Source organism: Barbatula barbatula (genome assembly GCF_947034865.1).
Source record: "Barbatula barbatula genome assembly, chromosome: 2".
NCBI classification, from domain to species: domain Eukaryota; kingdom Metazoa; phylum Chordata; class Actinopteri; order Cypriniformes; family Nemacheilidae; genus Barbatula; species Barbatula barbatula.
This window is the reverse complement of record NC_136767.1, coordinates 10271623-10298018: the sequence shown is the minus strand read 5'-3', so window position 1 is coordinate 10298018 and position 26396 is coordinate 10271623. Positions and strand designations below refer to the sequence as shown.

Here is a 26396-nt window from a genome sequence, read left to right as displayed (position 1 = left end):
TCGTGCACTAGGTACGACAAGGCTCAATAGAGCTGTTTGGTGGGCCTCAGATAAAATGGGCCGAGTGAATGGAGTCTAGGGAAAAGAAAAGACCCTCTTTGGCTGTTTGTTTTGGAATTTGTCTCATTGATCCAAGAGTGGCAACTAAAGGAGAAAGCCCGGGGTTTCATTCCGTATGAACAATAGCACTCAGATCAACATTACTACAGCATCACATGGTCTAGGTCTATTAAGTGTTGGAGATCTGGACAGTTCATTTACTCCGCTAGCACGTACTGCGCAAGTCACTTCTATTCACCACTTCAGTCGACTTCATTCTAAACTGTATTCGAGTTCAAGAAATAAATGAAAAAGAAATAGAAGAAAACCCACAAGTCCCGCAATGAACAAGAAAAAGTAAAACATGGTTTTCTTGACAATCATTTATTAAACAAACTGTGAAATAATAAATAGAGATCATAAGTATGTAAAATACATTAAAATAAGACAAACAAACAGGATCACTGATTTTAAAACAACATCCCAGTTACTTCCCTACAGGAATACTGACAATTTAGAAAAAACTAAGAAAATGATTCGTCGAATGTCTCAACAGTTTAATACAACTCAGTTCTGAGCCTAATATACTGTTATTTGGCATTAGGGTTACACATGTTTAAATACATGTTTAATGAAAATACCTTATAACTGGGGCATATATTTAGTAAGATTAACAAAGTTATTGGTCACTCATTTCGATTTTTAGTAAGAGGGAAAAAAATCAATATAAAAAAGAGAAAACCATATGTAAAACTAAAATGCCACAGTTGACAATTATTAAAGGTTGGAAATGTTTACAGCTATCATACAGGTATCATAGACTGAAAATCAATGGGAGAGGCTGAAAAACTGAAATCTTACTGCCAAGTTATATTAACAAGAACGGATTGCAAGATGTGCAATAATAACTGACAATATAAATGTCCACATTACCAAAAAAAAATATATACTGTAGTTTAACGGTTATCTTCCGAAAGCAAAGGTTATGTCATATTTGGCTTTTTTGTGGCCCCAAGTATAGTAAATGTGACTTGCAAATCAGGCAGGATCAATACATTCATTGTCTGCACATCCTTCAAAATTTCAGGATACGAACAGCGAGAATAAGACTTTTACAGCAGGACTTGATAAAGACTAACAAATAAAACCAACAGCAAAAAAAAACCCTTCAGATATTACTCTGCTGTTTGTAACTATAGTGCCGAAATATGACAATATTAAACTGGACCTTATTTAAACACGCAAATCGTTCTTTTTTTTATCAAAGCCCCTTGTTCTGTTTTGCATACTCAGTGCCTCTGCGCCTCCGATTTCCAGCGGGAAGTATTACATATATTCATCGGGGAATACAAGCTTCCCTGCCACCTTCACATGAAACAATCCTGTTCCTCAATCTATAGCGAAAATCAATACACTCCACACAGAAACATGGAGGGTGCTTACAGGATCTGTCTGAGGAACCCAAATTTCAAAGTGAAATATTTGACCTGGTTAAATGACAGGGAAGAGTATCAAAAGATCATAGGCTACTGCTTTTGTCATTTTTTTGAGTGTGCTTTTATGCTTGATCAAAATGCCCTTTTAGATTTATACCCACAAGCAGCAGGGGTCACTTGGAGCCCGCAGGCACTGATGCTGACACATGAACGAACCGTCACTCACTCATACACGCACGCGCACACACACACTTAAACTCGCAGTCTTTCATAGTCAAACTCCTCGTGAAAAGGCTGGCTTTCAGTCTGTCTGAAATGGACAAATAAATACATCTTTAAAACATCTCTCCTTTCATGCTTGATTGAAATACTGTTTCCTATTCACATATCAGCAGTGAGATCCCCCCTACAGCAGAGCCAAGTTATTACTTTGTTAAAGTTAAAACAACGTAATAAAAACCTATTAAATCCCTTCTGAAAGTCATCAATTTAAAACAAAAAAAACTAAAATACTATATATCCAGATCAAGAGTCAACATCCAGGGCTCTCTAAGAAACCTTTCAAACTTGTTCAAGGCCACCACCCTCAATAAAATCACTTCATTATTCCTACTGTCCAATTTGTGTTTGTCAGGTTGAACTTATTTGTCCTCAAAAAAGTGAAAGTTCACAGAGGAAGCCCATCAGAGAACTCTGATGATATGGTTACACAAAAGGGGAATGTTCCAGGGGCTTGTGCAGCACAGTTCAGCAGGAGGAGCCTGGGCCCACGGGTGTTCCACACCATCCCAATGCTACGCTGCCATCAGATACTGGTGGTAGAAGAGGCCAAAGAGTGAGGTCGAGAACAGGCAGGCGGCAATCCACCAAGTGAAAAACGACAGGATCCCTCTAAAAAGCATGGGGGTGAACACAGTCCTCAGCCCCCCTAGAGCAACCGATAACTGGGCCACAGCTTGAGAGGCCTGCGTCTCTCCCTGCCCCACCTCGGCGGGGTTAAAGTCTTCATTTGGTAGACAGGGCAAACTTTCTTCAGGGTAAATCACCCACGAATATCCACCTAGTGGTTACAACAACTGTTCAAGAAAAATTCAAGCACCTACAGGGACGATTGTAGTTATTTTAGCGTGAATGTGTCGAGAAGACTTAAATACACTCACCCAATGTCTTTAGCAGCAAGGTAGTATGTAAAAGCATCACCAGAGGTGCAATGTACTGTAGCGCTATCACACACAGGTAGTAAAAGACTCGGGCGACCTGTGTGGCAAAACAAATTTGCAGTTAAAACATTTAGGCAAATTTACTTCAAAACAAGCAGCTTCGCAAGGGAAGAGCTCATCAAACGGACTTTCTGAAACTCTCACTGGGAGCTTAAGTACAGAGGGAGGCAGTGAGCATATGATTCTGCAGCAGATGTAAGACCAGACACCCCTGTGACTCTACGGCCATTTGCGAGTCTCACTTATGGTTTGGAACATCAAACAGGCTCTTTTCCTCAGCTCCGGCTGTGGAGTGCTTTGGGTTTTGATCCTTGCGCTCCACTAAACTCAAATAGCCTCCTCATTTTGGAGCTTTGAGGGCAACAATAGTATGCTGTCCTTTTTCGTACCGACATATTTCCACCTTTGAGGAATGTCGACAGTAATGTAGGCCCCTGGAGTATACACCACAAGAGTGCATTTTTAACCAGCATCATTGGAGACATCACAAGAGCGACATTGCCATCATATTAAGGCGGAATACTTAACATGCTAATCATCATATCAGGAAAATAAGATGACGAAGCATAGCAATAAGTCAAATGTATATCATTAGCATTGGCAAAGTCTTAAATCAATCTTTTAATGTAATGTAATGACCGGTCTAAATACAAGACGGTTTCCGAATATTGCGTCTAAATTGCAGGACAGTGAAAGGTCTAAACACACCATCTTTTGGAGGTCAACTGTACTAATCCGTCCTGCTTCCTTCTTCATTTGCAGGACGGCCTTCTGGGCCAGGTTGAGGTAGGCCTGGAGATGGTGCCGCATCATGGCTAGTCTAAGCACACACAGAAGTAAGATCACCCAGAGTCGTAGCGTGTCATACGTCTTCTCAGACATTCTGAAAACGCAAGAATAAGAGAAACACTTAGTAAAAGGAAAAAACACTACCAACATAGTGCAACATATTTGTAGCGACCCATGATATAGGAGCGGTTTCTCTGACTAAGGATTAGCTTAAACTAGGACTAGGCCTTAGTTCAATTTGGATATTTAAAGCAGACATAACACACGCAGTTTCTGCCAATCTCATATTAATCTTATTAATATAAATAGTAGTATTGCATTATTCGTACCTTCGAAGATACTTTAGTTTGATCACATTTATAAAAGACAGATACAACTGTACAATTTTTTCCCAAAAAAACAAGCGAGCCCTGAACACGTGCAGGGAGGGCGGGAGTACAGCACGAGCACACAAGAATACATCATCACATTATCCCTGAATAGCTATTGATTCGCTGCAAGTTCGTGTTGTGTGACTTGTGCATTGGCGGCAATTACCAACAAAACACAGACATATGACTCAGTTTCCCTTACCACGTGCGGTTCATGACCGGCATCTTTTAGCGCTGGGACAGCTCTATCTATCTCATTCAAATCCAGCGTTATATCCACAGTTTACATAACATTCCTCACCCAAATGCAGTGAACAAACAAACACAGCTGAACTTTGTGAACGCAGTGCTCTCTCTCTCTCTCTTGCTCCAGCTGGTTGACGTGTATGCACGCTCCTTCTCCCATTCTCCCTGGTTGTCGCGTGAGCATGCTCTTTCATCTCGTTTTTCCGAGACCAATTGTCCAATAAGGGACAAAGAAAAGTTGAACGCAAGAGAATTTCATGTTCGAACAAAACTTTCCGAAACCTATTCGAATGCTGGGGGAGGGTATTGAGCACAGAAACACTACATCAAACTCGTTTTTGAAGAAGCCAGCACGCTTAACATTGTAAAGAAGTCAGAATGCACGAAACACTGTGGCACCTTCCCTTTAAGTTATTTTTAAAAACATTACGAATGTGCATCTTGAGATAAAACAATTGCACTGATATATCTTAAGATGTCAGTGCAAGTTGTTTTTCGATCAAGACAACTCTAACATCTAAGTTATAGGACTAGGCTTGTGCCCTGTCCGGGAAACCGCCCAATAGTGTCTAAATCTGAAAATAAACCAACACCTTATTGCACTTTAATATCTTGTATGTGTTATGGAATGGCATTCATGTATTTTTAAGCATGACCTAAAAAGTCAAAATACTAAAGATAACTATGGTCATATAAAATGGCATTTACTACCATAGTAATACAGTAATACCATGATACATGATTTAAACCGCATTCTAGAACTAGCTTTTAATTGGTTACAACAATTCAAAGTAAATGTAGTAGTAATGAATAATGAGATACTCACAAAGGGACACTATCTTTCCCAAATGTGGGATTCGTTATGTAATCCTTGGTTATGGGCTTCACCCACAACAGTACCATTATTAAGGGAGCCAGGAAATTGATATGCAGCAAAGTCCTAAAAGATAAACAGATACAAAACGTATCATCAGCATATTGAAAAACATGAACTAATATGATATGCCACTGCACTACACCCACCACAAGCTTGATCAAATGTAATCCAGTGCTAAGAATGATCTAACTCTAAGCCCCATGGTGTATTTGGAGCAAGTATGCAGAGTTGGCCACGCTGAAGTGGATTAGCTAGGTGAGATGTGTGGTGCCTAACCCCTCTTTTGTGGCACAGCACCCTAGAGCCCAACGCACACTGAAAATGAAGACCAGCTCCATCTGCTATAATACTTATCTGCGAACCTGCAGAGGTTACATTTACACACCAGTACTCTATATAGATTTATAACAAACTGTCATTGGTTGTATTTTAATGAAACACCTAGAGCCGATATTTAGATCATTAATATCAAACAAAGTTCTGTACTATTAGTAACAAAAGATCAGATAAATGTTTTTTTTTGTCATTTACTGTGTGAATTTGCAGTTGTTGAGCGTGAGGGCATCAAGATGCATCTGGGCCAATCGCAGGCCAGGGAAGGTGAGAAAGGCTCCAATGAGAGAGCAGAGCAGTGCCAGGATCAGCTTAAAGGTCAGTTTGGATATGGGGCCCCTGTGGTGATGGAGGAAGAGAGCAAGGACTTTTTACAACTGGGAAATACAAACCATCACATACATGGCTTAATCTGAAGGCACAGAGACACGGTATACTGTACGCACACACACAAACACACACGCACACAAAGTGGTGGTAAAACTCACTGGGACTCAAGGCCCTGGTTCTCCAGAAACTGCACAGCACTTTCGGAAAAATTTGCAAAACCTATCAATAAAGAAAAGGGTAGATTAAAGAATTTACAAGCATATAAATCAGTACAGGAATGAACAGAATAAAAGTTACATCCAGAATAAATAAAAAAAACCATACTGAGTTACAGAACTATTTTAGGATTTATAGGAATTTCTCATAGATTAGTCAACACAATCTCCATTATTCGAACATGACATAAATTTGGGCTACAAGGGGAAATTATATCAAAACACAATTATGTTTTAAAATTAGAATTCACTGAGAATACAGTAGAAATGCTATCACATTGTCAGATACGCAAGGAAACAAAGCTGAACAATTCTTTTGTTATATGGTACACAGATTGTGAATGAAATAAAAAATTCATGTTATGTAAAAAGACATCAGCATGTTAAATTTGGACCCTGTCAACGTTTTCCCATAGTGTGAATGTCTGCATAACTTTCAAACGTAAAAGAGAAATCCTCATGTTTATGAACCAACTTGATACTGTACCTGTCTCAAGGCCAAATTCCAGGTAGTTCTCTGTGACTATAAGAATAGCCATGGCTTTAACAAAGAAAAAGAAGGCAAACGTGACGCACAGGGAACGCTCACCACCCTCCTCTAGTCGGAAGTAGTGAGCCGTGAGGGAGAAAAGGATCTTCCTGAGAGAAGCAGAAGCTAAGGAAAACCTTTACCAAAAACATTGTTGATCAAAAAGTTGGGTTGTACAATTTACAGTAGATTAAATGTATGGCGTTAAAAGGCTTGTTTGTGCCATCCACCCACTTAGACTTGCGTAGAGACGCATTTATAAAATCGACCCTTCAAATAGTACCCAATCTAGTTACTTATGTAAAACAACAAATTACAAAACAAAAACAACCAATGAAAGAATTCCCATCTGTGCCTCTGTTACGAGGGCTCGCCTACAGGTATGTGTGCCAGCGTTGTTTATGCTGGTCTAAGGTCAATCATTCAACTTGCAGCTACATTGCGCAAATTCGCCTAGCAAGCGGGTGCCCATCTGAGGAAATGTTTCAGTGACCATCGCTTTGACAAGGCCATTTTCCCTGTCGCACCCTCCACTGAGATCAGGAAAAATGGCTCCTTCCCATCCACATCCAGCCATTTGCACACATATAGACCTATCATCATCGTCATCATCTTCATCACCAACCAGCCTTCCCTTCCTTCTCCTTTTCCCAGGCAAATCAGTCTAGTGGGCCCTGAAAATTGGGTGTCCAATCTTCGGTGGCAGGCTGAGGTAGGTGAAGGGCAGTGACGAGCGCACGGAGATTGATCTTTGTGGACTGTACCGGGGTTAATGTGTGTGATTTGGTGAGGCACTAGAAGGCGAAAGTAGCAGGTAGAAGGCAACAGGTGCAGCTTTCATCACTCACGGCTAGACAGTCCCTGCTGAGACTGTGAAAATGGAGCTTCTTGACAAGGGCTGTCTTTTACAAAAGCTGTTTTAACATATTGTGACTATGGAACCGTTCTGAAATAACCTTCTTGCACAATGGTCAACATTTTGGTCTATATGGTGCTCTTAGAAGTCAAAGCCCTTCTTAATTAATAACACCCCAACCAAATATTAAACCATGCGGGTAACTCGCATTGTTGGGAGACAAATGAAACCTCAAAACACAGAACTTCACAATCCCTATTGCTTGTAAATGAATGAAAGCCACCCACAACATGAAAGGAAGAGAGAACCAACTCGGTCGCTCAAGCTCAAGAAGGATACATGACAAAGGCCAAGACCAGCAAGCTCCACACCACACTGATGTTCATCTCCTCACTAGGCCCAGCCACACAGAAGTACAGCTCAGTGATAAGATACACAACTGTGCCTGCCACCGTGAAGTCCACCAACCACTGGAACTCAGGGAAGTAGTGCAGCGCTGGACATAAAAGAGACGAACACAGAACCTTTACAAAGCAGCCTGATAATAGAAAAATACTGAAGGTTAAATGGTAGATTAAGCTTGGTATTATAAGACAGCTGAGTTACCGAGAGTATCCACTTCAGCAATGCACTTGGTCTCCAGCTGAAGGTCGATGTCTTTAGGGATAGTCAACGGCCTGTTCTCTAAGTGCCCATTGTACTTCCTGAGAAGCAAGAGATAAGTGAAGCATTTGTTTTCGAAAATGAAAGAATATGTTAAAAAACGATGCTCTAACAAGATTGGCCTAATAGAAGTACATTGCTAGGTCCTACTACATATCAGCAGATATCCTACTTTTCCTATCAACTGCTTCATGGGACGCTGAGGCTTCCGTGGGATTTAAAGGAATAGTTCAACCCAAAATAAAAGTTTAAAAATGGAGAAATGTATTAGTGGTTTTGTGTTGATACCATAGAAGTTTGGCACCAAAACTCTTCCAAATTCCATCTATTGTGCTCTGCAGAAGAAAACAAGTTATACATATTCGGAATGACATGAAATTGAGTAAATGATGAAAGAATTAGATTTTTTTCTAGGGGGTTAAATCATGTTTAAAATGTAAACAAGAAAAAAAATTACCAAAAATATTAACTCTGTCATTATTTACTCATTTACAAACCTGTATGAGTTTCTTCTGCAGAACAGAAAAAAATATATTTTGAAGAATGTTGGTAGCCAAACAAAGCTGGTACCCATGTGTTCATACAATAGAGGTGAATGTTGTTCAGTTACCAACACTCTTTAAAATATCTTTTTTTGTGTTCTACAGAAGTCATACCGCTTTGAAATGACAAAAGGGTGAGTAAATGACTACAGAACTTGTAACCAACAGAGAGTTGCCTTAACGTGATAACATAGGAATTATTAACTACTTTGCATGACTATTGTATCATTTAATTTTAAGAGAACATAATTAGTCATCCATTCAAACTTTAATATGTGACCCTGGACAACAAAACCAGTCCTTTGGGTCAATTTTTCGAAATTGAGATTTTTTACATCAACTGAAAGCTGAATAGTTAAGCTTTTTATTGATATATGGGTTGTTAAGATGGGACAATATCTGGTGGAGATACAAGAGTGTAAAACTCTGGAAGTAAAGGGTGCAAAACATCTAAATATTGAGAAAATCGCCTTTGAAGTTGTTAATCCGAGGCACTGTAACAGGCCATCCACTCACAAAAATAAAGTTTTTATATATTTTGGGTTGAAACTTTACAAAATATCTTTATGGAACATGATCTTTACTTAATATCCTAATGATTTTTGGCATAAAAGAAAAATCTATAATGTTCCTGTGCTACTTAAGACTGGTTTTGTGATCCAGGGTCACATATGACAAAAAAAGAATGTTATGCTCCCTTCTGCTAAATCCTTTCGCTGGCCACTAATTATAAACACACAACGTTCTTTATGCAAAGTTAACTATTTATTTAAATTCTTAGAAATGACAAGCGTATATCAATGTGTGCGATCTTCAACTATGTTCTAATGAAATGGAGATTTTTTTTGTTCAGACAGAGACCAGCCCCAGCTGTCGGATCGGTTTCTATTGGAAACCAAGCACTGGAGTTTGCACATTTTACTGAGGATTAAAGGAGCCTACTTTGCTCTTGAAAAAGAGCTAAATCCACCCAATGTTCAAATCAAACATATTTCCAGCCATCTCTAATGCCGTCTGCATGACAAAGAATGCAGAAATGAATGTCAGGGTCTGCTGAGAGCTGTGTGATATTGGAAAGGGGCACAGGTCTCGGAGTGAACTGGTCTAGTCTGCAAGCTTTCTGCCCCGTGGCTCCGAGCCAGCTGAAGCCGAGATTCTTGGACCTCTCCCCTGGGCCCGCTGTTGTTTACACAGGTCAGTGTGCACAATAGTATTCAGCATAAAAGCACTGTGGGCATCGTAGTTTCTGCACTGGATCTCCGCATACCTGCCTGACAAAATGGCTCAAGAGCTCCCTGCAGAGCAAAAATGGGCTTTTGTCTGCGAACAGGAGGTAGGTATAATAGAGCTGACGATCAAAACTAAGCTGCTAGACACAGGCTGGCCTACCTTTTCAGAGAGAATTAGCATTGTATGCACAGCTTTCATCCACAGCGGCGTATGAGCAACAAAGCTGCTTGATCTTTGTTGTAGCCCCAAATGTTCTTCAAATGTAAGTCAAATCTAAAGAAATGCCACAATTATGTCATATTGTACCTGTCTTTTTTGTTCTTGCCACCTTTCTGCTGTTTTCCAGCCAGACTTCTCAACTCATCATCTGTGGGGTGCTGGTACCAATGCAGACTAACAACGACAAAGAGAAGCATGTTACACCTTTACAATACAAATGTATCTTACTGACAAATATAACATGCTTAAAAATAACAAAAATATATAAACTTTTCAGATTGAATTTGATTCCGATTAAAACATTTATAACTAACTTCGGACCCTGGTTAGCATTGTTGATTTAAACTTTTGGGGGCAAACGTGTACCCCGTCAACTTTATAGAAAAGTCCTCATCATAAAACCCTGTGAGGGCTGTGCTGCTTCAAGTTCTTCTGCTTCCTGTCTAAGTACTAATGAAAACTTAATAATAAAAGTCTCCTGGGCAACACTTCTTCAAGCTCTGCACTCAAGCTCGAGTTTTCCCAAACTATTTTTTACAGCCAAAACAAGCACAGATGAATTATTGAGCACACTTGGAAGAGCTGTTTACTCAAAACACACACGGCGCTAATTAAAAGAAAAATAAGCGTGGCTTATAGTGTCCTAAGTGGCTCTCTTGGGACGGAGCGCTTTTTGATGATACCCTTTGGTCTCACTGATGCTCCATAATGATGCATTTTTGATGGGCTCTTTATATAAACAATAAAACACGGAATGCATTTGCAAAGTGGAGCAGATTTAGTGGTCTGTGCGCTGTTAAGGCTGCCTTTAAAAATGTAGTTTGAACATTGAGAGGGACGTCAGAATGGCACAGTGGGCTGTTCTTCCTCATTACCTGCCACTGCAGAGGAGCCATCGTGCAAAGGAATAGTGGGGTATGATCTTCTGAATCACGCTGGCCATTACCATGGTAACCACCAGCTGCACACTGATCACACCCTGAAAAGAACAGTGAAATATTATAACACTTTCTGATCATACCGATAAGAATAAAGAACATTCAGAATAGTACAAACTATAATTCGTAGACATAAATGTTGCGTATACATCACTGGACAGGCAAAATTTGGAACTGCAAACTTCCCCGCATCTCAAGTCGACAATGTTGCAAAATGATCATGAACTGCATCCTTTTTTTTAAATGATCGGAACAAAACATAATTTTTCTTGCAAATATATATTTAAAACTGCAGTACATAACTTCTGCCTCTATATCCTTATCTTTGTTCGAAAATGTTTACTTTTTAGTTTTTTGATTAAATGTGAAACTGTAAAAGAAATGATTATCCCTCATTAAAAACGTACCCTTGTAAATCATGTATGGTAGTTTGGTTTACTTTTAATTGAATTATAACATTATTTAATCCATTTCAAAACAAGCTGGAAATGGTTAAGATCATAAATTAATTTGAACTGGAAAACGCACTGCATTTGGTTCTTCAATAGAAATAACCTCTACAAATGATCTTTGCTTCCTCAGTCAAGCCCTATTCTGCTTTAAACACCGGAGCATCAAACTATCCCAGCGAGCGTGGGAGGTCTGCTGGCATCAATGGACATTCTCACTATCCACGCTTATAAGGCACAGTGTCCTGCCCCTAAGCTGAGGAGATGTTGAGATGCATTCAAAAGACAGCTGATCCGCACAAATTGCTACATTCTAAGGTAGCCATTTCAAAACACACATTTCTTTATAAAACATCCATTTCTTTATTCGTTGGTACATGCAAGGTTGAAGTTGTACACCAATCAAAAGATACGTTATAAAGATACAGTATAACAAAGCACGTAACAACATAAGGGTAAGCAAATAACATCCGGTATACAATGTTCCCAGTGTGCACAGTCTTGTTTCTAAAGATTATCCTTCACAGTTTTATTTTAAACCTAATAGCACTATGAACACCTGCAACATAACCTGATAGTTTTGTAAAGTGAACGTTAATAACACAGCATTACGATGATGACCATTTTAAACATTTCCTTACTGGATTAAAAATGATCCAATCTGCACATTGATGTTTCTCTATGCTTTCAACAGGATTTTTTTTCAACATATTTTATTTATAAGGGACAGTACTCATTAATCGACAGTACAATACTGTAAATAAGTCAGAGTTAGCCGGTGGGCTAATTTTCATATGTTGCCCCTTGCCAGATTTTACAGGGCACCCTAGAATTTAAATACAATATCTTAGACAAACAATCCACATGCCATAGATAAAGCAATATATTCAGCTGGTGCCAAGGTAATGTGACCTTTAAAAAAAACATTTTTACAAATATTTATACAAACACATTGACTTTTCCCTCCATTGACTTCCATTCATAAGCCTGCACCAGTCCGGAAAAGCAAGCCCGTCGATATTTCGCATTTCGCTGCGTAGCACAGTTCAAGTTTGGTGAACTCTGACCTGCTAATTCACATCATGTGAGTGTGACCTCTCGGTACAGAAATGTGAAAAATTGAGGAATCGCGCCCTGCCCATTTTGAACCACCGTCCGAACAACATCCGGTCAACCACATCTCTCACAACCTTAAAAAAACTACTTAACACACCTTTTCTGTGAATACTTGACAGACAAATGAAAAAAAAGGTACACTAACCCTCTTCTCTCAACAGGTAGTGCTCTAGCTTTTATTGAAACTAGTAACTTTGTATTAGCACTAGGGATGCACCGATACCAGTTTTTCTCTGCCGATCCAATTCCGATACTGAACTTTCAAATATCGGCCGATACCGATCCAAATCCGATATCAGTTATTGTTGACCTTTTAAGGTTTAGAATGTCTGTAACTCACACAGTCATTAAATTTATCTGCTTAAAGTCAAGCTTTGCATATTCATGAAATACATCAAAACTAAGATAAATAATATACACAGTATGACGAACATCTTTATCAAGAACACTGTGCTAAACTTATAATTGAAATAAATTACATTTTATCAAGCTATGGAGTCATCCAAATGACAATCTGTATTTTCCAACCATCCAGCATTTCTTTGATTGTAGCTGAAATCACGCTGTTGTGTGTGATCCTCGCAACTTTTTAGCATGTAGCACAGCACTCTGCAATGCGTAACCAGAAAACTCAAAAGGGAATGGGACACACGTCGGAGCTCCAAATTTTAGCAGTAAAGCTCAAAGATTTTACATCTTTTAACTGATCCGCAACATGCGACGACACTATAAAATAACTCGGGCAAAGCTGTTTCAGAAATGTATTTACGCGATGGTAAACTAACGCGGTTCAGGCGACGGAAGCCTGCATTTTCCACAACAGAGAGAGGCTGATTATCTAGTACAATAAATTCCACAACTTTTTCTGTGATTTTTACAGATTTTTTGTCGTCTTTGTGAAGTTTTTCTTGCCTTTGAAATAATTCCTGCAAGGTTTGGTGCTTTAATTCGTCCTTTTTGCGTTTCGCTTGAACAAACTCTTCGTGATCTTTTCCGTGATGCTTCTGAAGATGTTTGATTAAATGTGTCGTGTTGTAACGCGCAACAGTACTTACACACTGGCAGCTGTGCTGCTTTCTGTTGTTTCAAGCGTGAAATATTTCCACATCTGCGACATCTTCAACGCGCTGAAATTTCCATATAGGCATAAAGTTGGGTCCTGAAAGGTCTCCCCACTAAACTCGCCTGTCGAAAAAGGTATTCAAAAAGGTATGGATCGGAGCCAAATCCGATCCAGAGTATCGGATCGGTACATCCCTAATTAGCAGCTATTGTACTATTGCTCTTTTATGACACATCGCTTATTGCTCCCTGAACTCCTTGTTAGTCGCTTTAGATAAAAGTGTCTGCTAAATGACTAAATGTAAATGTCCCGGACCCTCAGTATTAACTACTGTACGTTTAACTGCATCTAGAGTCTGGATAGAATCTACTTTATATACATACATATTTATGCCTACCTTTTTAAGACTACTGTATGTGCTATAACTGAGTGCTTGTTACCTCTATAGCAGTGCAACCTTATTATAACTTTAATGCACAACAAAAAACATAATCATGTTTTGAAAGCCTAATCACCTGTGACCCTGCCTCGGTCTCTCCACATGGGCTACAGCTTGGCAAGGCTGCTTCTGCCACCTGATAAAATGACACAATTGGTTGTGCATGGCATCAGAATAATTCAAAGCTCTCTATGTAGATTCAAGCTAACATTTGTCACAGTACTGAATGTCAGGAGGAGACTCTGGGTCGTCACACAACTAACTACTATGTCATTGTTTGACCTCATCTGTGACCCTGACTCTCCATAACATGACAGGCCATGCTTCTGTAATCTGACCTGACAAAATAACGCATTAATGCATTCCATATGAACACATTTATGGCTTCTATAGATATCTATAGCTTACTAGTCATTAAAAATGTCATAAACATTTTCTTAATTGCTTTTGTAAGTGGCTTACTTTGGTTTTCTTTACATTTATATCATGTTCATGATATACAGTGCATCCAGAAAGTATTCACAGCGCTTCACTTTTTCCACATTTTGTAATGTTATAGCCTTATTCCAAAATTGATTCAATTCTTTATTTTCCTCAATATTCTACAAACAATACCCCATAATGACAACGTGAAAGAAGTTTGTTTGAAATCTTCGCAAATTTATTAAAAATAAAAACGAAAAAAGCACATCCACATTGTATAGTATTCACAGTCTTTGCCATAGTGCATAGTGTTTCCACGGATCTTCCTTGAGATGTTTCTACAGGAGTCCACCTGTGGTAAATTCAGTTTATTGGACATGATTTGGAAAGGCACACACCGGTCTAAATAAGGTCCCACAGTAACAGTGCATGTCAGAGCACAAACTGTAGACAGGATTGTATCGAGGCATAGATCTGGGGAAGGGTACAGAAAACTTTCTGCAGCATTGAAGGTCCCAATGAGCACAGTGGCCTCCATCATCCCTAAATGGAAGAAGTTTGGAACCATCAGGACTCTTCCTAGAGCTGGCCGACCAGCCAAACTGAGCGATCAGGGGAGAAGGGCATTAGTCAGGGAGGTGACCAAGACCCGATGGTCACTCTGACAGAGATCCACCATGTCTCTGTGGAGAGAGGAGAACCTTCCAGAAGAACAACCATCTCTGCAGCCCTCCACCAAACAGGCCTGTATGGCAGATGACAGCCGGCCTGGAGTTTGCCAAAAGGCACCTAAAGAACTCTCAGACCATTAGAAACAAAATTCTCTTGTCTGATGAATCATAGATTGAACTCTTTGGCCTGAATGGCAAGCGTCATGTCTGGGGGAAACCAGGCAAAGTTCATCACCTGGCCAATACCATCCCTGCAGTGAAGCATGGGGATGTTTTTCAGCCGCAGGAACTGGGAGCTAGTCAGGATCAAGATGAATGCAGCAATGTACAGAGACATCCTCGATGAAAACCTGCTCCAGAGCGCTCTGGACCTCAGACTGGGGCGACGGTTCATCTTCCAACAGGACAATGACCCCAAGCAGACAGCCAAGATGACACAGGAGTGGTTACAGGACAACTCTATGAATGTCCTTGAGTGGCCCAGCCAGAGCCCAGACTTGAAACCAATTTAACATCTCTGGAGAGATCTGAAAATGGCTGTGCAATGTGCATCGGTGCTCCTCATTCAACCTGATGGAGCTTGAGAGATCTTGCAAAGACGAATGGGAGAAACTGCCCAAAAATAGGTGTGACAAGCTTGAAGCATCATACTCAGAAAGTCTTGAGGCTGTAATTGGTGTCCAAGGTGCTTCAACAAAGTATTGAGCAAAGACTCTGAATACTTATGTACATGTGCTTTTGTCTTCTATTTTTTTAAAAATTGCAAAGATTTCAAACAAACTTCTTTCATTATGGGGAATGCCATTTGTTTGAAGAACTTTGAGTAAAATAATGAATTGAATCCATTTTGGAATAAGGCTGTAACATGACAAAATGTGGAAAAAGTGAAGCGCTGTGAATACTTTCCAGATGCACTGTACATTTTATATTGCCCAAAACATAATCTTCACACAGCAGAACTAATCATTAACAGTTAGACAGAAACTAATTGTGATCATAAATGAAGAATATTTCTTATGAAAATTAACCATGGTTTTACTACACTTAAAACAAAAAACATTATATTTTACCAGGAAATAACCATGGTTTCGTTCGAGGATGAACCTCTCGTTGTCCATTTATGGTCTTATGTTTTTGATAAGATGTGAAATACGAAAGTAAATCTGCATAGGAACTTTTATTTTATCATAAAAAACAGTGCAGAATTGAAATGTCTGTAGCGAGGCGGCATGGAGAGCCACTTCAGGGAAGCTTCGGTAACGTGCTGCTTCGTGGGTGGTATAAACAAAAGCATTGACTAGAGTAGACCCGATCAGCTCCGCTCAGCTACACTACAGAGCTGTAACGCGCCAAACACGTGTGCGGTGTAAATGAGGGGTAACTGAATCAGCTGCATCCTACATTACACGCTAGCGACAGAAGGCAAAGCCAATCATAAAGCGACCTGGGTTGGAGAGGCGGGACTTAAGAAAGGCAAAGCCAATGCTTTTAGCGACGTGAGCTACAGAGGCGGGACTCGTTTGCAAAGAAGGAAACCATTTGAAACCAAAAACTGCAATATTTTTCCATAACGCTGTTGTAATTTCTTTTTTAAATTCAATAAAAGGATTCCTGGATAAATGAATGTTGACTTAAATGAGCAATAAGTAAAAAATCACAAGAAATAGACGGACATAAGTGGTTATATATATATTTGTAGATTAATTAAATTGTCCCTACAAATAATTTCGACAAAACAACTTCAATTGCATTTGAAGGTAATGACTTAAAGCCACTAACAAAAATACCAATATAAAGCTCAATAGCATTTAAAGGAATTGATTTACAGCCACAAAAGAACGTGTACAGTGTTCATGTGTGTCAAAATTGGAAACATGCATTTGTATTTAACTTTTGAGACGGTCCCTAGATTCACAAATATCGTACGTCCAACCTCAAACCAACTTAATGTCAATAGCTCTGTCACACCGCGCAGGCAAGATGAAAAGACCCCCGTTACCTAAAATGAAACATATTTAATACATTATCTGTCAAGACATCAGAACCGGCGACAAGTTACAGGAGCTTCCTGATATTACTGTTCTCAGCGGGTCGTGACTCGTGACCACTGATCTCCTGAAACTTGCTCTTGTTTTAAACAGTCGCACATTTATAATTCTACATCATATTGTAAATTTAAACAACCACATTGTTTGAACACACAACTTTTAAAACTACATTTTGCGATACAAAAACAGATGAATTACAACAGTTTGCCATGGCTCGAATCAAACTAAATGGAAGTGTGGGTGCAGCTTCATTTTCCAATGAAATGACCTCTCATCAACTACACAGAAATCTTCATCAACTACACCTGAAATATGTGGCCTCAACAGTGCACTAGTGTTTATAAGAGGCATTTAACATGCATTTGAATTAATTACAGTAATAGATATGAATGAATTTCACTAAGTTTGATCAATCATTTTATTTCACTAGTGTTTGTAAGAGATGTATTATAGTGAAATTCATTAATATGTGTTACTGTAATACATCTCTTACAAACACTAGTGAAATAAAATTATTGATCAAACTTATAGTGAAATTCATTCATATGTGTTACTGTAATACATCTCTTACAAACACTAGTGAAATAAAATCATTGATCAAACTTATAGTGAAATTCATTAGTATGTGTTACTGTAATACCTCTTACAAACACTAGTGAAATAAAATCATTGATCAAACTTACAGTAACACATACTAATGAATTTCACTATAAGTTTGATCAATAATTTTATTTCACTAGTGTTTGTAAGACCTATTACAGTAACACATATGAATGAATTTCACTATAAGTTTGATCAATGATTTTATTTCACTAGTGTTTTTTTAAGAGGTATTACAGTAACACATGAATGAATTTCACTATAAGTTTGATCAATGCTTTTATTTCACTAGTGTTTGTAAGAGGTATTACAGTAACACATATGAATGAATTTCACTATAAGTTTGATCAATGATTTTATCTCACTAGTGTTTGTAAGAGGTATTACAGTAACACATATGAATGAATTTCACTATAAGTTTGATCAATGATTTTATTTCACTAGTGTTTGTAAGAGGCATTACAGTAACACATATGAATGAATTTCACTATAAGTTTGATCAATGATTTTATTTCACTAGTGTTTGTAAGAGGTATTACAGTAACAGATATGAATGAATTTCACTATAAGTTTGATCAATGATTTTATTTCACTAGTGTTTTTTTAAGAGGTATTACAGTAACAGATATGAATGAATTTCACTATAAGTTTGATCAATAATTTTATTTCACTAGTGTTTGTAAGAGGTATTACAGTAACAGATATGAATGAATTTCACTATAAGTTTGATCAATAATTTTATTTCACTAGTGTTTGTAAGAGGTATTACAGTAACACATATGAATGAATTTCACTATAAGTTTGATCAATGATTTTATTTCACTAGTGTTTGTAAGAGGTATTACAGTAACACATATGAATGAATTTCACTATAAGTTTGATCTATGATTTTATTTCACTAGTGTTTGTAAGAGGTATTACAGTAACACATACTAATGAATTTCACTATAAGTTTGATCAATGATTTTATTTCACTAGTGTTTGTAAGAGGTATTACAGTAACACATATGAATGAATTTCACTATAAGTTTGATCAATGATTTTATTTCACTAGTGTTTGTAAGAGGTATTACAGTAATAGATATGAATGAATTTCACTATAAGTTTGATCAATAATTTTATTTCACTAGTGTTTGTAAGAGGTATTACAGTAACAGATATGAATGAATTTCACTATAAGTTTGATCAATGATTTTATTTCACTAGTGTTTGTAAGAGGTATTACAGTAACAGATATGAATGAATTTCACTAAGTTTGATCAATAATTTTATTTCACTAGTGTTTGTAAGAGGTATTACAGTAACACATACTAATGAATTTCACTATAAGTTTGATCAATGATTTTATTTCACTAGTGTTTGTAAGAGGTATTACAGTAACAGATATGAATGAATTTCACTATAAATTTGATCAATAATTTTATCTCACTAGTGTTTGTAAGAGGTATTACAGTAACAGATATGAATGAATTTCACTATAAGTTTGATCAATAATTTTATTTCACTAGTGTTTGTAAGAGCTATTACAGTAACACATATGAATAAATTTCACTATAAGTTTGATCAATGATTTTATTTCACTAGTGTTTGTAAGAGGTATTACAGTAACACATACTAATGAATTTCACTATAAGTTTGATCAATGATTTTATTTCACTAGTGTTTGTAAGAGCTATTACAGTAACACATATGAATAAATTTCACTATAAGTTTGATCAATGATTTTATTTCACTAGTGTTTGTAAGAGCTATTACAGTAACACATACTAATGAATTTCACTATAAGTTTGATCAATAATTTTATTTCACTAGTGTTTGTAAGAGATATTACAGTAACACATATGAATGAATTTCACTATAAGTTTGATCAATGATTTTATTTCACTAGTGTTTGTAAGAGGTATTACAGTAACACATATGAATGAATTTCTCTAATTCCGATCTATGATTTTATTTCACTAGTGTTTGTAAGAGAGGTATTACAGTAACACATATGAATGAATTTCACTATAAGTTTGATCAATGATTTTATCTCACTAGTGTTTGTAAGACCTATTACAGTAACACATATGAATGAATTTCACTATAAGTTTGATCAATGATTTTATTTCACTAGTGTTTGTAAGAGGTATTACAGTAACACATATGAATGAATTTCACTATAAGTTTGATCAATGATTTTATTTCACTAGTGTTTGTAAGAGCTATTACAGTAACACATATGAATGAATTTCACTATAAGTTTGATCAATGATTTTATTTCACTAGTGTTTGTAAGAGATGTATTACAGTAACACATATGAATGAATTTCACTATAAGTTTGATCAATGATTTTATTTCACTAGTGTTTGTAAGAGGTATTACAGTAACACATATGAATGAATTTCACTATAAGTTTGATCAATAATTTTATCTCACTAGTGTTTGTAAGAGGTATTACAGTAACACATATGAATGAATTTCACTATAAGTTTGATCAATGATTTTATTTCACTAGTGTTTGTAAGAGGTATTACAGTAACACATGAATGAATTTCACTATAAGTTTGATCAATAATTTTATCTCACTAGTGTTTGTAAGAGGTATTACAGTAACACATATGAATGAATTTCACTATAAGTTTGATCAATGATTTTATTTCACTAGTGTTTGTAAGAGGTATTACAGTAACACATATGAATGAATTTCACTATAAGTTTGATCAATGATTTTATCTCACTAGTGTTTGTAAGAGATGTATTACAGTAACACATATGAATGAATTTCACTATAAGTTTGATCAATGATTTTATTTCACTAGTGTTTGTAAGACCTATTACAGTAACACATATGAATGAATTTCACTATAAGTTTGATCAATATTTTTTTTCACTAGTGTTTGTAAGAGGTATTACAGTAACACATATGAATGAATTTCTCTAATTCCGATCTATGATTTTATCTCACTAGTGTCTGTAAGAGAGGTATTACAGTAACAGATATGAATGAATTTCACTATAAGTTTGATCAATAATTTTATTTCACTAGTGTTTGTAAGACCTATTACAGTAACACATATGAATGAATTTCACTATAAGTTTGATCAATATTTTATTTCACTAGTGTTTGTAAGAGGTATTACAGTAACACATATGAATGAATTTCACTATAAGTTTGATCAATAATTTTATCTCACTAGTGTTTGTAAGAGGTATTACAGTAACACATATGAATGAATTTCACTATAAGTTTGATCAATGATTTTATTTCACTAGTGTTTGTAAGAGCTATTACAGTAACACATATGAATGAATTTCACTATAAGTTTGATCAATATTTTTTTTCACTAGTGTTTGTAAGAGGTATTACAGTAACACATATGAATGAATTTCACTATAAGTTTGATCAATGATTTTATCTCACTAGTGTTTGTAAGAGAGGTATTACAGTAACAAATATGAATGAATTTCACTATAAGTTTGATCAATGATTTTATTTCACTAGTGTTTGTAAGAGGTATTACAGTAACACATATGAATGAATTTCACTATAAGTTTGATCAATATTTTTTTTCACTAGTGTTTGTAAGAGGTATTACAGTAACACATATGAATGAATTTCACTAAGTTTGATCAATAATTTTATCTCACTAGTGTTTGTAAGAGGTATTACAGTAACACATATGAATGAATTTCACTATAAGTTTGATCAATAATTTTATCTCACTAGTGTTTGTAAGAGGTATTACAGTAACAGATATGAATGAATTTCACTATAAATTTGATCAATGCTTTTATTTCACTAGTGTTTGTAAGAGGTATTACAGTAACACATATGAATGAATTTCACTATAAGTTTGATCAATAATTTTATTTCACTAGTGTTTGTAAGAGGTATTACAGTAACACATATGAATGAATTTCACTATAAGTTTGATCAATGATTTTATCTCACTAGTGTTTGTAAGAGAGGTATTACAGTAACAAATATGAATGAATTTCACTATAAGTTTGATCAATGATTTTATTTCACTAGTGTTTGTAAGACCTATTACAGTAACACATATGAATGAATTTCACTATAAGTTTGATCAATATTTTTTTTCACTAGTGTTTGTAAGAGGTATTACAGTAACACATATGAATGAATTTCTCTAATTCCGATCTATGATTTTATCTCACTAGTGTTTGTAAGAGAGGTATTACAGTAACACATATGAATGAATTTCACTAAGTTTGATCAATAATTTTATTTCACTAGTGTTTGTAAGAGGTATTACAGTAACACATGAATGAATTTCACTATAAGTTTGATCAATAATTTTATCTCACTAGTGTTTGTAAGAGGTATTACAGTAACACATATGAATGAATTTCACTAAGTTTGATCAATAATTTTATTTCACTAGTGTTTGTAAGAAGTATTTCAGTAACACATATGAATGAATTTCATTAAGTTTGATCAATAATTTTATTTCACTAGTGTTTGTAAGAAGTATTTCAGTAACACATATGAATGAATTTCACGAAGTTTGATCAATAATTTTATTTCACTAGTGTTTGTAAGAAGTATTTCAGTAACACATATGAATGAATTTCACGAAGTTTGATCAATAATTTTATTTCACTAGTGTTTGTAAGAGGTATTACAGTAACACATATGAATGAATTTCACTATAAGTTTGATCAATGATTTTATTTCACTAGTGTTTGTAAGAGCTATTACAGTAACACATATGAATAAATTTCACTATAAGTTTGATCAATGATTTTATTTCACTAGTGTTTGTAAGAGCTATTACAGTAACACATACTAATGAATTTCACTATAAGTTTGATCAATAATTTTATTTCACTAGTGTTTGTAAGAGATATTACAGTAACACATATGAATGAATTTCTCTAATTCCGATCAATGATTTTATTTCACTAGTGTTTGTAAGAGGTATTACAGTAACAGATATGAATGAATTTCACTATAAGTTTGATCAATATTTTTTTTCACTAGTGTTTGTAAGAGGTATTACAGTAACACATATGAATGAATTTCACTAAGTTTGATCAATGATTTTATTTCACTAGTGTTTGTAAGAGGTATTACAGTAACACATATGAATGAATTTCACTATAAGTTTGATCAATGATTTTATCTCACTAGTGTTTGTAAGAGATGTATTACAGTAACACATATGAATGAATTTCACTATAAGTTTGATCAATGATTTTATTTCACTAGTGTTTGTAAGACCTATTACAGTAACACATATGAATGAATTTCACTATAAGTTTGATCAATATTTATTTTCACTAGTGTTTGTAAGAGGTATTACAGTAACACATATGAATGAATTTCACTAAGTTTGATCAAGAATTTTATTTCACTAGTGTTTGTAAGAGGTATTACAGTAACACATATGAATGAATTTCACTATAAGTTTGATCAATAATTTTATCTCACTAGTGTTTGTAAGAGGTATTACAGTAACACATATGAATGAATTTCACTATAAGTTTGATCAATAATTTTATTTCACTAGTGTTTGTAAGATATGTATTACAGTAACACATATGAATGAATTTCACGAAGTTTGATCAATAATTTTATTTCACTAGTGTTTGTAAGAAGTATTTCAGTAACACATATGAATGAATTTCACGAAGTTTGATCAATAATTTTATTTCACTAGTGTTTGTAAGAAGTATTTCAGTAATGCGTATGAATGAATTTCACTAAGTTTGATCAATGTTTTCAATTATTTCAATAATTACCGCCTAAACGCCCCCTCATAAAAACTGTGTTTATTTATTAATTGTATTCAATTGCCCTTTCATGCACCTGAATAAACACATGAAAGCAGCAAGGTGCTTCTGTAAACCAAATGGTTGATTCAATTCCTGATACAGTTTTTTTATGTGCTTCTGAAGCAATTCTGTCTCTGTACCATTTGAGCTACAGAAACACTACATCACTACAAATGGCAATATATGCCAAACCATAAAACTCTCTCTTACTTTTTCTCAAACCATTATCATGGGAATTACGGAAAAACATAAGACTATCCAAAACTTACCCTGATAAAGCTTATGACTGATCTGGTGTTGCGTCAACGTTTTAACCGATATTCGTTTTAAATCGTTTACTTTTATTTGTGAACTTTTGTGTAATGTCTCTGTAGTTTTGTGTCCATACAATGGAAGTCAAGAGGAGCCAGTGCTCATGAGTTTCAAGAAAACAGACAAAAGGTGTTACACACGGGTTTTTAGAAATCCACAGTATAGGAATGTACCACCTCCTCTACAAACTAGGAACAGCAAGTAACAAACTCAAACCCCATTCACACAGACCACTGATCCCAGAAAAGAGTGCCTTCCATGTGAACGCAAACGCATCCCGGGTTGATCCTAAAAGCAATTCCGGAAAGGGGACATAGTAACATTAACAGGATCTGTCGTGGAAAGCACCCTGTGTGAAAAAACTGCAGAAACAATGCCGTAAAAGCTGTGTAGTGATGATGACACACATCTATAATAAATCGTAAATAATTTGGCTATGAAAACAAATATAGTAATTTTTGTTCATTAGTTAAAAAAAGTAGGCCTATTATTTGTCTTTAGCTGAATCATGGATGAATGCAAGTCCTAATTCTAAACGCAGTTTAAACTTGAAATTAATTTTAATCAAAACTATTAACACAAAAATACACAGCGCTTCAATAAACTTGATCGTTTACCATAACAGGTTACTTCTTGAAGCAGCATGAGGCACTTATCTGTCTCACACGGGCCAAACAAGCTATCATGAGGGCACTGAAGATTACCAGCCAGGTCCAAAAGCAAATCTATTTTCAAAGGATTGCCCCTAAATGGTGTTGTTGTGTAAACAACTAAAGCTTTTAAGTTGAAAACGTTGATGTATAAATGGCCCCTTAGTCCCAAAACATGACGACTAACTAAATTTATTATTATCTACTTATTTATTTGTTTTAAACGCCATATCAGCACTAAAGGCCATTTATGGCAAACTTAGTCATAATACAATCAAATTTGACATGCAAAGGTAATTATTATATACAACGATCACTGAAAGACAATGACTTAGTAATGGATGCTTGTAATTTCACTACCCTGTGTGGCACTGCTGTCGTATATTTAAATTTGACAAAAAATGAATACTAGTGTGTTAACAGAAACACACATCCATCACCCTAACAATGCTATTTTAGCTAAAATATTAAATATATCACCACACAGCAGATAAATACAAAAAGATGATGGAGGTATAAATATTGATTGAACTGACTGATGGAACAAGTTTACTGGATGTTACCTTAATAGAGTTAATCATAGCTCATGTTTTATATTCATCACTGTTAGAAATTGAGGCTAGCAAAAGGCCAAAGCTATTTTTTAATAATTTTCTTATCAAAACTTGTGTTTATAGTGTTTGTGCCGTTAAGATAAGCAAATGGTATTTGGTGCCCTTCATATGGAGGGCATTCTGAGGTCAACGGAACTCAGGTGGAGGTTACCTGCGCCAGGTGAGGCACAACCCCCCTCCATCATCTTTTCAGATTTTACTATGAAAAGCCCAACACGTGGCATGAAGTGCAACACTCTTTGTTTCCTTTAGAAATGGTCATAAATGAATATGCAACCCTGGGAGGTAATGTCAACAAATTTCTGAAAGGTAAAGCAGGGACACAGATCAGCACAGCAATCAGAATGGCTGAAATCGTATGCCATCATAATGAGCAAAATTTAAAAAACTGTTCTGATATAGCTGGTTTCCACCGATGAACATGATACAGTATTAAAGTAAAAGATCATCTAAGCAGTGCATTAACGTTACCCACCATACTGATGCTGCAGTGCAGTGATAGATCTCAACGCCGGCTGACACTCTGAGCACCCCTAGTCGGAAATCCAGCGGCACGGAGCACATAAGCCTGTCTTACGTTGCAGTTTTTTGAGAGCACTGTGTTGACAAATCAAATGAAAACCCCGTGCAAGACTAACTTATATCCACTGATAGTGAAACGATTCACCCGCAGCTCCACTGTCTGTGTTTTCAACTGCAGTAGAGGTCACGTTAAGATTCTTGGTACTTAGCTGCCAGTGACAGCCTGTACATTTAGATTGCGGCAAAAAGGTTTTCACAATGACAAATAGTTGATAATAGGTTATATATAGCACTGCAATCTATGTACATTTATATATGTACACATTATCAACTACACCTAAAAGCAAACAATTGACTTCTATCGGTCTTTCGATAAGGCACTATTCAGGGATGCTTAATGATCTTGTAGGACCCCTTCACCGGAAGTAGTGAATGGAACACATGTGACGTTTTTCTACCGGTGTTTTGTTAACCCCTGCACTGCATTGGGGACTGTGTTGATTCAACGTTTTATTTCTTCATGTTTCAACGCTAAAATAACAACTGCGCTCTGTGTGTAGATCACATCACGTTTTAAAAGCCGCGCAAACTGTAACGTAACGTCTTAGATGAACTTGATTCACTTTTATAGCCGATGTGTGTGACAATTATGACAGTGTGTGTATAAACAGAGTTTGAGGATTGAGAAAACCGTTGTATGGCATCTTACCCAGTTTTGTGGAACCGCTTTGATCTATTTAAACACATATAGCCAAAGATAAATAGCTTATTTTAATTGCTTGTTTGGTTGGTTGGATCAAATAGTTTAGGGAAAGCGTTCAGCCTACAGTACCTTACTACCTGGTGGAGAGAAAGCCCAGACTGTGCAGAGGTC

At 36.2% G+C, this 26396-nt stretch overlaps 1 protein-coding gene across 1 annotated transcript; it reads right to left on the bottom strand.

The window, feature by feature from the left end:
• Positions 1-411: 411 nt before the first annotated feature.
• Positions 412-25904, bottom strand: tmem161b (transmembrane protein 161B). Its single transcript, XM_079449620.1, has 12 exons — positions 25476-25904; positions 10771-10874; positions 9983-10069; positions 7848-7945; positions 7581-7737; positions 6344-6495; positions 5800-5860; positions 5510-5650; positions 4928-5041; positions 3404-3578; positions 2636-2732; positions 412-2535 (listed from the first exon to the last, which is right to left on the bottom strand). Exons 1-12 carry the CDS (start codon positions 25476-25478, stop codon positions 2270-2272), a joined length of 1455 nt encoding a protein of 484 aa, XP_079305746.1. The 5' UTR covers positions 25479-25904; the 3' UTR covers positions 412-2269.
• Positions 25905-26396: the final 492 nt, after the last annotated feature.

Coding starts and splice junctions, on each gene's coding strand:
- tmem161b (XM_079449620.1), bottom strand. Junction 5,861..6,343: donor GGAATTTGGCCTTGAGACAG/GTACAGTATCAA, acceptor CTTTATTGATAG/GTTTTGCAAATTTTTCCGAA. Junction 5,042..5,509: donor AACAACTGCAAATTCACACA/GTAAATGACAAA, acceptor TTTATCTTTTAG/GACTTTGCTGCATATCAATT.